Source organism: Lonchura striata, chromosome 19 (genome assembly GCF_046129695.1).
Source record: "Lonchura striata isolate bLonStr1 chromosome 19, bLonStr1.mat, whole genome shotgun sequence".
NCBI lineage: Eukaryota > Metazoa > Chordata > Aves > Passeriformes > Estrildidae > Lonchura > Lonchura striata.
In genome coordinates, this window is record NC_134621.1 from 789,261 (window position 1) to 804,655 (window position 15,395).

At 55.0% G+C, this 15,395-nt stretch overlaps 2 protein-coding genes across 2 annotated transcripts; both read right to left on the reverse strand.

Annotated features, from left to right (window-relative positions):
- Positions 1 to 768: 768 nt before the first annotated feature.
- Positions 769 to 5,530, reverse strand: LOC110475151 (Golgi apparatus membrane protein TVP23 homolog B). Its single transcript, XM_021539068.2, has 7 exons — positions 5,489 to 5,530; positions 4,414 to 4,496; positions 4,081 to 4,225; positions 3,566 to 3,655; positions 2,871 to 3,002; positions 2,671 to 2,799; positions 769 to 1,984 (listed from the first exon to the last, which is right to left on the reverse strand). Exons 1-7 carry the CDS (start codon positions 5,489 to 5,491, stop codon positions 1,952 to 1,954), a joined length of 615 nt encoding a protein of 204 aa, XP_021394743.1. The 5' UTR covers positions 5,492 to 5,530; the 3' UTR covers positions 769 to 1,951.
- A 1,457-nt stretch (positions 5,531 to 6,987) lies between these two features.
- On the reverse strand, positions 6,988 to 15,111 carry LOC110475143 (F-box/WD repeat-containing protein 10). The gene is made up of 11 exons (XM_021539059.3): positions 14,976 to 15,111; positions 14,757 to 14,884; positions 13,729 to 13,857; positions 13,163 to 13,275; positions 12,539 to 12,739; positions 12,211 to 12,332; positions 11,649 to 11,797; positions 10,652 to 10,794; positions 9,709 to 9,867; positions 8,673 to 8,881; positions 6,988 to 7,817 (listed from the first exon to the last, which is right to left on the reverse strand). Exons 1-11 carry the CDS (start codon positions 15,067 to 15,069, stop codon positions 6,988 to 6,990), a joined length of 2,277 nt encoding a protein of 758 aa, XP_021394734.3. The 5' UTR covers positions 15,070 to 15,111.
- Positions 15,112 to 15,395: the final 284 nt, after the last annotated feature.

A 15,395-nucleotide genomic window follows, 5' to 3' on the forward strand; every position in this document is an offset into this window, starting at 1 on the left:
CCCAGCGAGTGAGAATCAAACCAGACTCACACCCAACTGCAGCAGAGATAAGAAATTTGGTTCTGATCCATGACAGGAATGCAATAAACTGCCAGTTTCTCAGAAGCCAAAACCCTGACTGTTTGCCAAGAGCTAAAAATAACCCAAAAAAGGCTCTATTTAAAGGCACCTACAAAGAAAGGCCTCTGTCCTTGGTTAAATAAACTGCAACTTCCAGAAAAGCCCTGTTTCCCAGGAGTCTGGGGGGAGCTCTGGCAGCAGGTGAATAAACAAACCTTTTAACACATTTTAGATGCAGGAGCCCGTGGCTGGAGCTGTGCCACCCCTGGCCCAGCAGAGGACAGGGGCTGGCTGGGCTGGAGCAGGAAGGATCCCACTCCTCCCTGCGGGTCCCACGATGCTGCTGAAGGGTCTTTACTCGGGGGTTTGCCTGAATTTGGCCTCTTCCCGTTGAGTCCCTAGAAAGGAACGATCCCTTGGATGGAAGTGGGGACTGAAGCTCCTCTGGTGTGGGACTGAGCAGGGTCAGGGCAAGGGGCACCTCTGAGTGCCCCCAAAAGGAGATGAGCCTTGGGAGACGGCGACTTCAGCTCTGTGTGGTGCCAGCTCCAGCACTGGGGCAGCGTTTGGAGCCCTGGCTGACAGAGCTGTGCCAGAGCTGGAGGAACAGCACTGCTCAAGTGACCACAAACTCCTGCTACAGGTGCCTGACAAGGACACAGGGCAGAAATTAGGCTGGGCCATGAACCACAGAAGGGAAGTCTGGGCTGGTTAAACAAAGCAGCATTTTAATTTCAAGATTTTATAAATATGTATTTACAAAAGGAAGGTATCAATCCAGAGTTAAACAAATGTACAGCTGCCAGTCCTGCAGAGCAGAGGGACAGAAACCAGAGTAATGCAACCCCACAGTGCACAGCACCCAGAGACGAAAACAAACCATGATGTAAATTCTTCATGTACAATTCCTCAGCCAGAAGGCTCAGCACGTGCTGCTGTGGAGCACCAGCTGCAGGGACAGAAGCGCAGAGGAGGAGCTGGCCCCTGTGCAGGGATGGGCTCAGGCACAGCACTGCCAGCCCACGCAGGGCTCAGACTGCTGGGGAGCTTTGGAACAGAGGGTGCACGTGAGGTGCCACCCTGCCAGCCCCAGTGTGCCAGGAACTCACAGCCCCACACGCTGCTGGCCCCAGGAACAGCCCCAGTGTCCCCTCCAGGACACCACGGCCTCGGTGTGCCAGGCCGGGCACACCAGGGCTGCTCTCTCTGCCCCTGCCTGCAACCTGGTCCTGCTCTTGCCACTCTGCAGACAGCCCAGGCCTGCAGGGATTCCCAGAGACGCAGGGCTTTAGGGTGTTCTCCAGGTCTGTGAATGCTTCAGAAAAGCAGAGCCTGCTCACAGGTCACCCTCTGCAGCTGCCGTGAGACTTCAGGGATCTTCCCAGCAGCTCCATTCACTCACTGCAGCCATTCAGAGCCATTCCAGTCACACTGAGGGATGCAGGGCCAAAAAATCCCTCCCTGACCTGTAGCAGAAGCAGCAACAACCTCCAAGAGCAAGATCTGCCCACAGCTGAGAAGTCCCAGGCACCGGTGCTGAAGGAGCAGGAGAGTTCCCAGGGCTCGGCTCGTACAGGGCTTTTCCAAAGAATCTCCAGCAATTCATTTGAAACTCATCCAGTAGTTCTAAACCTCTATGAACCCACTTACGCTATCTTTTAATTTAAAGTTTAAGCAAATTAATTCTTGTTAATCAAACTAAAGAGAAGACTTAAACACAAACTGCTAGTGGAAAATGGAATATAAGTTGCCAGGAGTGTTAACCTCAAGTCTTGAACAGTTTATTTACTTCTTTTGATTCACACCTTGTGTGCAGCTCCCAAATTAGTCAGAGCAACTTCTCTGTTGGTCACTGCTGGGAATGCAGCCTGGCTGGAGGCTCCCACCATGCTCAGGATGCTGCTTGGTCCTCTGTAGCCATGGTCTGCAGGAGGCAAGGTCAAAGAGGGCAGGAGAACTCTGTGAGCCACTGCTGGGATTTGGGGGCAAAACATTCATTTCTGCCAGAGCTTGAGACTGGCCTGGGCATCTGGGTAACCCCTGCCAGGGTACAAGAATTCAGGAGCAAACCAAGAAGGGGATGGGCCCAGCACAGAGTGCCCAGAAAGGCCATCAGAGCTTGAGCTTCTGATCACACTAATGGCAGTGATTCCAGCACAGATCTATGAACCTGTGGCAGCCAAACGCTGCTGCCAGAGATCAACACAGCCAGAAAAAGCAGCCCAGCAGCAGTGAAGTGGAACTGGGGTGGTTGTTCCTGCTGGAACATTTGTTCCCTCTCCTGGAAGGAGGAAACCCAGAGCTGAGGGAGAGCAGGAGCTGCTGAAAGAGCTGGGTGGAGTGGGGGAGAACACAAAGGGCAGTGGCAGCCCTTTCAGCCAGGAGCTGCTCCCAGCACTCCCGTGATTCCCATGGCATTTGCCCATGGCACCAGCCGATACCACAGCACTGCACGTGGGGCTGGCTGGCAGCAATTAGCAGTGCTCTGAGCCTTAATTAACGCACTCAGGCTCCCAGGCAGCAGTGTGGGAAGGGTCCCACTGCACAGCTCAGAACACCAACAAGCCCCTCCTGTTTCTCCCAGGGGTGCCAAAGCCCTGGAGGCCTCACCTGCCGCAGGAACTGCTTCCCCAGGTAGCTGGTTGCCATGCTGGTCAGGGTCTTCCTGCTGCCAACTTTACACCTGATGTAGCCGTAGAGGTTGGCTCCCTGCAGCACCACCCCCATCACCACCACTGCCTGTGCCAGGAAAAAGCTGTCAGCTCCTGGCTCAGACAGGGCAGAGCCAGAGCGGGGCTCGGGGCACTCACCAGCCACTTCACTTTGAAAGAGAAGAGAGCGCTGAAGGCAAAGATCACCCAGATCATGGGGCAGGTGATCAGACCCAGCCAGAAAATTCGGGACTCTGCTTCAGAAGAGGTTTTACCCCCTTGTGCTGACACCTAGAAACAGAAAGGAAATGGCAGTGAGCAGGCTGCTCCATCCCACAGATCCCATGTCCTTAAAACCAGGGCACAACCCCCACACTCCTGGGATTTCCCTCCACACAACAGCACTGGCTGCTTCCATGACTCATTTCCACATCACACAAAGACATCTCTGCAACAGAAAGTGCTTCCACTTAAGGGAATCTCTTCCATTTCCTCTCACAATCACTGGAGACAGCAGCATCAAAACCTCTTGGAATGCTTGGGGCTAGAAGGGTAAGTTTGGGAAAAATGGCATTTCCTGCATGGTTGTTACAAAGCTTAGAAACAGCCAAAGGAGTAATTTCCTACCTCCAAAATCCACACACTTACATTACCTGCATTAAGCCAGATCAATACATCATGAGACTTTTTTAATAACTCAACAACCAAAAAGCTCATCCAGCAGCCTGCACAAAACGAGGTCTGTGGCTGCCAGTAAATGCTCCCTGTGCAGCCTCCCCTCAGCAGTAGCAGCACCACTCATCAGGGGGGTCACAAAGCAGACACGAGCACCAGGTGAGAACAAAACCACTGACCTTCCTGGCTTCAAACACCCAGTGACTTCTGCCATCATCATCCACCTGGTTCCACCAGCGGAGGCCAACCATGAGCCGCCCTGTGACGTTCTGGAAGAGAGCAGAACCTGTAAGCTCTGGGTCTTCTGCCAAAGAAACCTTCTGCACAGCCCAGGGCCCGGGCTGCTGCTTCCCATGGCGCCCGTCTGCCTCACATCTGGGAGAGCCAGATCCACAACAAGCCATTTTGTGAGATCCAGCACAAGGGCAGGGTCGTGGTGGTTCTGAGCTGGCAACAAAGCCTCAAAAGGGAGTCTAAGAAATGTTCTCCACTCGGCTTTCAAAAGGAACCAAATGCACAGAGGTGCCAGAGTTTATTTCATAGCTCTCTGCAATCCATCACAGCACTTGAAGGAGTTTCGGTGACACACTTTGTGTCAAAGGCAAAATAAATTATTTTTCTGAGACATGAGTATCACTGTCAGTTATTTTTACACAGCAAGGCAAAGATAACAAAAAGCACAAGGTGAACTGACCTTTACAGCCCAGAAGTCACAGGACAGGAGGAGGATGATGGTCACCATGCAGGCAATGAAGCTGCTGGTTAAGAGCTCACAGAGCAGGTACACAACGATGGCACTGACCCGGAAGAATAAGTGGAAAAATGATGCCACTGGGTGCCTGGAACGAAGGACAACAAGGTCACAGCTCCTGCAGACAAGTGACACTGCCTAGGGATCTCCCAGCAATGCACAGGATAAGGGGCAGCACTGTAACGTGGACCCAGTGTCCTGGAAATATGGGCAATAACTGCCTGGAAGCTGACACAAGGAAGAGACATTCCAGAAACTCCCTCTGTCACCACCAACCTTATTTTTGACTTCTTGGATCTCCTGGATACATCATCATCTGCATCGAAGAGAGACACATCTTCAATGTCATCACTGCTGTCCTGAGGTGGAAGCAGAGACAAAGGGTTACAGGAGAAAGATGAAACACTTTCCAACTTCAACCTGGCGTGGTGTTCATCACCCAAAAACCACAGAGGCGGGATCAGAATGCATTCGGGAAGAACGTGAAGGTCTAACCACACACAAGCCTACACTGTGATCTGAGAAATGATCTGAGGGCTCGGTTTGGTGAGCTGAGCCCCAAGCTGATCACAAAGCCTGCTGCTCGCAGGTGTGCCAGGAGCACCGGCTGTACACGGGAACACACGGCTGTGACACACGGGAGCACCGGCTGTGACACACGGGAGCCCCCGGCTGTGACACACAGCCCTGGACACTGTCCTGCTCTCCCTGCTGCAGCCAGGGCAGTCCCTTTGCTCTGCGTGCCAGGAGAGCCTGTGCCCGGGGCTGTGCCAGCACGGAGAGTGCCCTGAGAGAAGCGCTCTGCGTGAGTCGCTGTGCAGGCAGAAGCACGGAGCGGCCCCCGAGCTGTGGGTCCGGGCACCGGCTGTGGGTCCGGGCACCGGCTGTGGATCCGGGCACCGGCTGTGGGTGTGGGCACCGAGCTGTGGGGTTGCTGTCACGGACGGCCCGTGGCGGCAGACAGCGCCTCCGAGCCCCGCAGCCCGCCCGGGCCTGCGGAAACGGGTCCTGCTCCGGGTCCCGGTGCTGTAATCCCTGCCCAGGCCCTGCTCCGGGCCCGCGCCCGCGATCCCGGTCCTGTGACCCACGGCCGAGCCCTGATCCCAGTCCGGATCCGGATCCCGATCCCGGTCCTGTGGCCCATGTCCAAGCCCCTGGGCGCGGTCCGGATCCAGGTCCCGATCGCGATCCCTGCCCCGATCGCGGTCCCTGCCCCGATCCCTGCCCCGGTCCCTGTCCCTTCTCCGGTCCCGATCCCAGTCCCTGTCCCGGTCCTTATCCCAGTCCCTGTCCCGGTCCTTATCCCGGTCCCTGTCCCGGTCCTTATCCCGTCCCTATCCCGGTCCCGTACCATGGTCGGCGCCGCCACTTCCGCCCCGCCGCGCGCGTCATCCCCGCGGACCAATCAGAGCGCGTCCCGCGGCCCCTCCCGCCCGCTGCGCCCCCCGCGCGTGCGCGCTGGCGCGAGCCGGGCGCGAGACGTGGCTGGGGGGGCGGTGCCGCCAACGGCCCCGAGGGGAGCGGGGGGGGAGCGGGGGGACCCGGGAACGGCACCGGCTGAGGGCAGCGGGGGGGGAGCGGGCGGACCCGGGAACGGCACCGGCTAAGGGGAGCGGGGGGGGAGCGGGCGGACACGGGAACGGCACCGGCTGAGGGGAGCGGGGGGGGAGCTGGGGGACACGGGAACGGCACCGGCTGAGGGGAGCGGGGGGGGAGCGGGCGGACACGGGAACGGCACCGGCTGAGGGCAGCGGGGGGGGGGAGCGGGGGGACACGGGAACGGCACCGGCTGAGGGGAGCGGGGGGGGAGCGGGCGGACACGGGAACGGCACCGGCTGAGGGGAGCGGGGGATCCTGAGGGGATCCCGGGGAGCGGCACCGGCTGAGGGCAGCGGGGGGAGCCCGGGGAACCTGATCCTCCTCCCTTCGTCGCCGCCCAAAAGGAATCAGCCTTTCCGTGATGTTTTCCCACCAGGCTTTCTTGGGACACGTTTTCCCCGCGTGTTACGGCGCGGTTCCTTGGCCGCAGCGGGGTGGGCTCCCTCATTCCTTGGGAGAAGCTGCCATCCTGTGGCGGGCTGTGACATCCCTCCATCTCTCCATCCCTCCATCCCTCCATCCCTCCATCCCAGCCCTCCATCCCTGCATCGAGCCCGGCGCAGCCACCTCGCAGCCGCAGCCCTGTGCCACAGCACAGCCTCCATCTGCCGTTCTCCCTGCGGCTGTTCTCCACTGGCTGCATCCAAGGGTTTGCGAGTGGAAGGTGGCATTGAATTAAACAAACCAACGCTAATCACAACCCCACTGTGGGGAGAATTTCAAAGACTTTCATTTCAAACCAGAAGAGCTGCTGAAAGCCCCTTGACATGGCCGTGGGCAGAACTGGCCTCTCTTAAACCTCTGATACAACAGGTTTTTGGTACGCCAGCCTGGACACTCAAAGCTAGATAAATAGCGTTTCTCAAATACTAGCAAGTCATTGAGTTTTTGTGATCCTATTAAGTTCTCAACATTACTGGAAACCACAAATTAACAGAGTGGTTTGTGTTGGAAAAAACCTTAAAGACCATCCAGTTCCATTCCCCTGCCGTGGACGGGAAACTTTCCACAATCAAGTACACGTAGATATTGATCCACAAATAGCTGAATATACCAACAGCATTTCTTAGGAAAACTTACCCTGGGGAAGTGTTTTACACTTAAAACCCCAGGGAGTATACTTAAACAAACTAAATATACTAAAATATATAAAAAGGAGTATATCTGTATTTTATGATTAAAGCCACATGGCAGAGTCAGCTGGACAGCAGAATGCCAGGCCGTGGCTGTCGGCTGGACTTGGGGATCACCTCAGATAAATGCGTTATGCCCAAGTTCTGGAGCAAGTGTTTTCCTCTCCCCAGTAAAAGAATCCACAGGCAGGCCTTTCATTTTCCTCAGCCAGGCTTTCCTTCTGGCCCTTCCTTTATCCTCTGTGGGCCCTGCCTGCTGTGCGTGATGCTGAGCCGCAGCTGCCTCACACAGCTCTGCTGGCCGGAGCCTGAGCTCGCTGTCCCTGCGGGAGCTGTAGGGGCAGGAGGGCTTTGTTCTCCTGGGCGCCTCATTCCTCAGCTCTGCAGCCGTGCCAGCTGTTGGCTGGATCAGCTCTGAGGAAGCTCTCCAGACATCGATGAGCCGAGCCCCATCTTTGGGACCAGGAGTGTCTTTCCCACGGCCACCGGGAGTTTTCCTTTCCCCCGGCGAGCCACAAGGCTTGGGACGTACAACACAGGGAGCGGGGATGGATGATCTCAGAGTGGGGCTGTGCAAAGAGTTCTTCAGCCTGAGCCGCAGCGTTTTGGTTTGGAAGGGCGCTGAGGATTTTGTCACGGTCAGAGAGCGGCTGTGCAGCCTGGCGTGCTGGAGCTGGGCCGCCTGCTGCTCCCTGCGCTGCAGGGCCGCTTCGGACGCGGGCACCTCCCCAGGGCGCCGCCGCCGGGCTGCCCCGGCTTTCGCAGAGAGCAAACTGGGGCTGCGGCTGCCTGGCGCCGGCTTGCAGGAGCTCTGCAGGGTGCCGATTGTTAAGAGGAACTTGTCAGGAGTCATTGCACGGCTTGGGTGTCTCTGGGGCAGCTCACGCACCCAAGCGGCCTCTGCCTCCTCAGGTGCAGGGGAAGCAGGGCCCTGCTCGGCTTCATCACCTGTAGGCAAAAACAGAGCAGCACATTTGGCGCTGAGAGGCTTTCCCACACACTGCAGAGCATAGTCAGAGAGTCACTGAGTAAGCTGAGCTGGGAGGAAGGCACAAGGATCACCCAGCCCAGCCCCTGGCCCTGCCCAGACCTCAACAACCCCACCTGGGCACCCCTGGCATCCCTGGGGAGCCTGGGCAGTGCCAGCACCCTCTGGGGAAGAACCCTTCCCTGAAATCCAGCCTGAGCCTCCCTGACACAGCTCCAGCTCTTCCCTGGCTTCTGTTTTTTACCAAGCAGAGCATCAGTTGGCATCTGCTGGCCTGGAAAGCAGGAACATTTTCCCAGCCCATCAGTTTATCAGCAATACTCAGTTTGTGGAGCTAGAGGATTTGTCATCACACTGTATTGAATAGCTCTGACTAAAACCAAAATAATATCACTGTGTTACAACTGAAAAGGTGCCTGTTTCTGTGCAGTTGCCTTTCCCAGTGATGGCAGATCCTGAATGTAGGTGTTCTCTCACTTTCTCGGGTGTTTGTAATGAATAATTCAAGCCCTGAATCAGCAGCGTGTTTCCAAGCCCACCAGCTGGGTGAATATGAATACTATTACTGATTTCTGTCTTACTCAGTTGGAAAATGACGGTGCCTGTCTTGAAAAATGTGTTGAAGTTACACCAAACCCTTGTAAAAAGGCAGAGAGGTTTCACAGAAGCCTAGAAAATGACAGAACCATTGAAATGGAACAGCACATCTGCTCTTGACAGCAGCAGAGTCTGAATATTGGCTGGGCTGCAGGCAGTGGCTGCGTGGTTTGTAAGTCGGTTTAGAAAACCAGAAAAGAAGAGGCTCAGTGTGATACTTTTGGGTCTTCCACGGCTCTTTGGTCCCTGGCGAGATCTCAGGGACTTGTCCCGAGCTCGCTGCTGCTCTGCGCTGGCGCCCTGGCGCTTCCCCCTCCGGGACCTCCTGTCCTTCTTCAGCTCCTCTCTGTCAGCGGGCAGGGAATAGTCCCACAGCACATCCTGGAACTGCAGCAGCTGCAGTCTGCTGGGGGAGTTGGTCACCACCCTGGAGGAGGGAGGGAAGAGCCATGGAAGCACAGGAACCATGGGCACGGCCTGTGAAACACAGACCCGAGATCATTGTCTCTCCTTGAAGGAGCAGCAGCAACTGACCCCATCAGTCAGACACTGCACATTTTAACTTGTGCTCTGTGTGAGTCTCTGCTGCTCTTTCCATTCAGCTCCACGGCAAAATTATTTAAAAATAATTAGGATGAAAATTTCCAGCAGTGGACAGAGCTAGATCAGAGTAGTGGTAAGGGATGGGAGTACCTAACTACAAATACCATATTGTCAGGGACAACTAAGTGTGGGTTGAAGGGCTGTGCTGGTCTGGTTGGGATGGCATTAATTTCTTCATAGCTGCCAATTTATTGCTGTGTTTTAGAGTGTGGCCAACCCAGCCCTCAAACCACAGCAGTGTTTTACCCATTGCTCCCACAGAAGCTGGGAGCCACCTTTAGTTAGAGGTGCAAAAGTGAATGGACCTGGAAGGATTTCTCATTATTGGCCTTTACAAAGAGGCTGTAGGACAGGGAACAGGCAGAGACCGTCAGGTATTGGCTTGGTTCTTCAACCTCCTAAGAATTTCTGAATTCAGCTTTACAGTTCGGTCTGTATCTTCAGCTGTAGAGAAACAGGAAATTGTACATTGCTGAAGAGACTAAAGAAATCTTTACAGCCATTGTGAACTAAACCAGATTATTGAAGCAGTTTATAAGTAGTGGAGCCCTTTAAAAGTTATTTGCAAGAACGAAAAACACCCAGTTCCTTAAATTTCAGTGTAATCTCCTGAATTTGGGTCAGAGCCTGCTGGCAGCTGCTGTCACCCACCTGTTTCCTGCCACATAGAGAGCAGACACGGGGTCCCCGCTGCTGGTGGGCTCCAAGACCCTGAGGCAGGTGCCAGTCAGGAAGTTGAATATCCGCATGCATCCGTCAGCACAGCCGCTGATGACTCTGAGGTACAGGAACTCCAGGGACAGGACTTCCCTGAAAACACAGCGGTGGGCTTGGCACTTCCATGGTGCCTGCACAAGGAAGTGGTCAGCGAGCTCTCCCGGCCTGCAGGAGGAGCAGAGCTCTGGCGGCAGCAGCAGCCTGCCCTGAGGAGCTGCCCAGACACGGAAAGCTCTGACGGATCTCTCAGATCACATCCAAACCCACAGCCCAGTGCATCCTCCCGCTGGAACGCATCCCTGCCCGTGGCAGGGGGGTGGAATGAGGTGATCTTTAAGGTCCCTTCCAACCCAAACCATTCTGGGATTCTGTGATTCCATGCTCCCCATAGCAACCATATGGTCGTGGCCATCTGCTGCATTTGAAATTTCAGTTCTATGTCCAGGAAAATGAATGAAAACTGCACGATTCTCCAGCTCTCACAGTTCTAGATACAGTTTAAGTCTCAGAGGATGGCATAACACACAGTTGGTCAGCATGAAGCTGGGCCGCCTCTATTCCTGCCCAGGTGATGTGACACCCTGTGGCACGCAGCAGGGCATCCTTGGAATATTGGGCTGTGCCCTGTCTGTCTTTATCCCTGGTTGTGATAAAGTGTTGTGAGTTTGCATTTCGGGTTGTTCCAGGTCTTAACTGAAAATGCTGCTTGTGACCATGTGGTGCCTGACAGAGCCTTTGAGATAAAGATTAGTGAAAGTGGGGATATTTCAAATCCTCACACTGGTAATTAAGGGATTTTCTGGTCCTGTAAGGGGCACCTTTTCTTTACAGATTCAGTCCATAGTTGAATACAATTTGAAACACATCTGATGCCTACTTGGGATGGAAGAAAGCTATCAGGCATCTCCTAAATTTTCCCAACATGCTCCATCCCAGGGCATATCCATCACTGCTCCCTGTGACGAGGTGCCACTGGTCAAAGGACAAGCAGAGAACTGGGCCTTGGTGCCTCTCTAATGTCTGCAAAGTAAAAGAAGAAGGTGCAAGACAATCAGTAATCTGGATGTAAATCTGTCTGAGGTGTCCATGGCTTTCAGGACACCGGCCTGATATGGTTTTACAGAGTGTTATTGTACCAGTGCACCCCATGGTCACTGTGTTTGTTTTATAGTCACTGAAACGTTCTGGGCTTGGTGCTGCTGCTGAGTGCTGCTGGTGCCTGGCATGGAATGACATCCCTTTTCCATCTCTATTACCTGTGATAAAGAGCTGTTAACCCGCTGAAACCTTCGTGGTCTCTGGAATTTTGTGCCAGGAGGGAAGAGGTAGCTGCCCTGGCTGTGGGGGAAGGGGCTCAGCTGGAGCTGGGATATCTGGGCTCTCTCTCCATTTCTCTGCAGATGAAGAACTTCCCTCCTCCCCCAGGTAGGGACTGACACCGATCATGGACACCCGACCAGGGAATTCACAGGCTCGGAGCTCCCACAGCTGCTTTGGCTCCAGAAGCTGCTGCTGAGAGCAAGGTTCCTGTTTTGGGCTGACCCTGGAGCCTCCTGCCCCAGGCTGGTGAAGCTCTCCCATCACCTCCCCAGGTTCAGAAGGTTTCTGTGGGAGCAGAGATGACTCTGCAGAGAGTGAGCAGTGATGGGGGTAAGGCAAATCACAAATCACTGCCTTAAAATCAGCAGCTGGTTGCAAGGCAGTTCTTTAATTATCTGCAGTTACCTTGATTGGTTTAGACTGCTTTGGGGTTTGTTTGGGGGATTTGTTTTCTTTTTTGGAAAGCCTTTGGCAAATGCAAAAATAACCTGTGATGAACTAGCAGAGAATTTTGACTGTCTAGCACAGAATTATCCACCCAAGAGGAAACTCACCTTGATCAGAGCCCCCGTCTCAGCACTCCAGACCTTCACCAGCCCTTGGTGACCCGCACTCACCACGTGGGTCCCGTCCATCCTCACTGCCTGCACCGGGCTGCTGTGCAGCAGAGTCCTGAGGCATTTCCCACTCCTCAGGCTCCACACTGGGGCAACAAGGAGGAGAATTCAGAATGCATCTGCCCCAGTGGTGAGTTTTGGGAGTACAACATCCATTAGAAAATGTTACTGGATTACAGTCACACCTTGTACCTGCAGCTCTGTGAGGAGCTGAGTGTTGGCTTAAAAAACATGGCAAACAATTTAAATGTGAAGTCACCTCTATTCTAAAAGGAAACTTCTGGCAAAGCTGGAAGCTGATTGCCCAAGAGTTGGGATGGCATTACAGCCACAAAGGCATTAATTCTAAATAAAAGCAGAGATAATGGGAATCTAGTCCCTGACACAGCCAGAGGCTGTGTGTGCACGTGTCCCCAGCTGTGCCTCACAGCCTTCCCTCTCCGCCAGCCCCCTGCCCGTTGTGCAGCGGTTCCCTCTGGCCGGAGCTCCTCTCTCCCACCTTTCACCGTGCCATCCCCAGCTCCCGACACAAAGTGCTCCTGGTGGGAATGCAGGCAGCCGACGGTGGCATAGTGCCCCGTGAAGGTTCTCACACAGGCACCACTGTGAATATCCCAGCACCTGCAGGGAGGAGAACGTTAGGAACCTTCCGTGTGGTTCCATTATTATTCCCTGTTTAGTGTGCCTCGCTCTGCTCCCACACAGCAGGAGCTGTCCCACCAAGGTGTCAGAGGAATTGCAGTGGTCAGGCCAGGCGTTGCATTAAGGTTTTACCCCGTCCTTCCCTCTCCCTTTGTGCCGGGCTGGGGGTCCCAGGCACGGCTCACCTGACGCTGAGCTCCAGGCCGGTGCTGCTGAGCAGGAGCCCTTTGTCCTCGCGGAGGCACAGAGCTCTGACGGGCTCGGCGTGGCCGAGCAGCAGCCGCGGCTCCTGCTGCCCTCCCGACACGTGGAGCAGCCTCAGGCTCCTGCTGCCAGCGGCCACCCAGGCCCCGCCGCTGTAATGGGCTCTCCTGCTCCTGTCAGACCTGCCAAAGCAGTGCCCGTGCTGAGTCTGGCCAGCTGCAGTGCCAGCACTGAGTTTAACCAGCTGCAGTGCCTGCAGTGAGTTTAACCAGCTGCAGGCCTGGCTCAGCACTTCCCTGCCTTTAACTGGGCATGGTGGGCAGCACTCTGGTGCTGAATCCTTTGCAGGGCACCACCACACATCCCCCTTCGTATCAGGGTGGGCAGAGGGGCCAGGGCTCCTCCCAGCCCATATCCCTTGGGATACACCGTGGATCACCAACCCTCATTCCTTTACAAACAGCTTATCTTGGTGTCTTTATTTTAAAGATGGATATTTCTTAACACTGACACTGAGGCACTCTTCTCCAGCCATCAGGAAGAGCACAGGGAATGGAACAGCTCCTACAGCTGCTCTCGGCCCCACAGCTGAGCACTCTACTCACTGCTCCATGAGGACACAGGTCTTGTAGGGGCCACAGAAGACATTCCTCTCTTCCAGCTGGATCTTGTGAGTTTTCAGGTCCCGATAGGCTTCCTGCAGACTGAACTCCTCCATCTGATGGCAAGAAAAGTAACAGAGAGGCAGGAATGCAGAATTATTGCATAGTATTGAACCTCTCAGCTCTAGGGATGAGCCCAGAGTAAGGAAAACCAGAGTGCAGCAAGACCTTGCTTAGTCCAGGGTTGTTCCCAGGCCATGCTCTGTGGCATAAATGGAAGCCCTGAGAGCTGCAGCCTTTATTCTGAGGGAAGAAGGCCCCTGGCCCCAGGGCTGTGCCATGACTGGAGACACGCAGCGATGAGGCAGAAGTCTGGGGATGCCTCCCAAACTCCCTCCCATGTGGGAAGGTGCTGAGCAAGCCCTGGTCCCTGTGAACTGCTCACGATGGGGCAATCCAAAAGCAGGAGTGGGAAAGAACGAAGCAATTCCAAATTCACTGTGCTGTCCTCTCTCCTCCCCAGACACTGACATGCAGCATTCATGGCAGGCAAACAGCCTCCAACAAACCTTTGATTTACGCCTCTTCTTCTGCTCCTTGTCCTTCACTTCAATGACCTCACCCTCATCATTTAACTGGGGAATTTGCACATCGACTCTTTTAGCATAGTTTGGGATGGTTTTTCTAGGACACAACTCCTGGAATAAACCAACAGAGGCAGCAGTTACTGCAGAGCCCACGCTGGCAGGGCGTGCTGCTCATCCCTGCACCGCTGAGCTGCACACTCCGGCTTCTCGTTGAGACCTGGCTTACATTTGGCACTCTGTCTGCCTCAGGTTTAACTTTTGGTGAAAAATAATTGCTTTTGATTTGTTTTTCCAAACTCTAGTTTTGTGCTTTTAATAATCAGAAAAATCTTGAGCTCATCCCATCTTTGGTAGGCACTCAGTTGACTCAGAATTCAAACTCAGTGATATGCGAGGTTCTCAGAGCACCTCGGTCAACACTCAAGATCCATTTTTAGCCTGTGAAACCTTCCCTGAAGCCTCTTCTGGAGGCCAGCACAGAGCTGAGTTTCTGTGCTGCCTCCACAGCCCAAAGCAGCAGAGGCTCCAGCCTGTCTCTTGGGGGAGGCTCCTTCAGCCCCCGCTCTGTCTGGGGCAGGTCCTGCTGCCAGGCCAGGCCTCTCCCAGGAGTTCTGCGCTGCTGTGCTCCAGCCACCGCCCCAGCTCCTCACCTTGCCTTTCCCTTGCCCCATGTGCAGCGAGTGAAGCTCCTTCCTGAGCTGCCCTGGGAGCTGTTGTAGCTCTGCCCAACCTCCACCGCCTCTGGAAATGTTCATTGTGACCAAAGCCTACTTTCCTGAAGAATGTTTGGATCAATTTTTAGAGTCTCAGGCTCTCTAAAGAAGACTAAAACCATCCTTGTGACAGTGTGAAACGTCAGCTGGCTTTGCTCTGCAGCTGGAGGTGGAAGGGCCATGGCAGAGTTTGAGTTTGGGGCAGCCTCTGGTACAGGAATTTCCATTTAACAGCTTGGGCAGCAGCAACCCCCTTTGTTAAAGTGCATAATAATGGCAGGAGCCCGGGTGTCCCACCTGCAGCTGCAGGAGGCTCTTGTGCACTGTGCTCCGACACTCCTTGTCCTCCCGGAGCCGCTGGACCAGGAATTCCCAGCGAGCGCTGACAGCAGCACAGGCATCCAGGGATTTTTGATCCAAAAGCCCTGGCAAGTTAAAGGGACAGGCTGGCTGATCCCCGCTGGAAACTATCCCTTACCCCTAGGGGAAACCACTGGAGCATCAGAGCAGCTTTACCCAGGATGGCCATGGACAGCTGGATCGGCAGGACACGAGTGAAGTCCTTGGCTTGGCTGGCATCAGAGTGTGACCGGAGAGACACAGGAACCATGGTGGCATCTGCATCAGCTGAGGACAAAGGTGAGCGTCCCCTGCATCGGGACCCTCCTGGCAGGGCTCTCAGTGGCTCGGGCCAAAAGCCCGTTCCAGTGCTTGGCCACCTGGGAAAAAGGGAATTTCCAGTCCTCAAGGGCTCGAGTTTGGTACCTTGGACAGCAGCGCTGCCAGCGCTGCCCTGAAGAGCCGGGCGGCTTTAACTCATCGCTCTGGCACCGTGCACGTGGCAGGAGAGCGCTGGGAACGCTCCTGGTCTGCAGCACAGCTGGCAGCAGCGGGGCTGAGGGACAGGGTGACACCTCTTCCCCTCAGCCCTGCCCT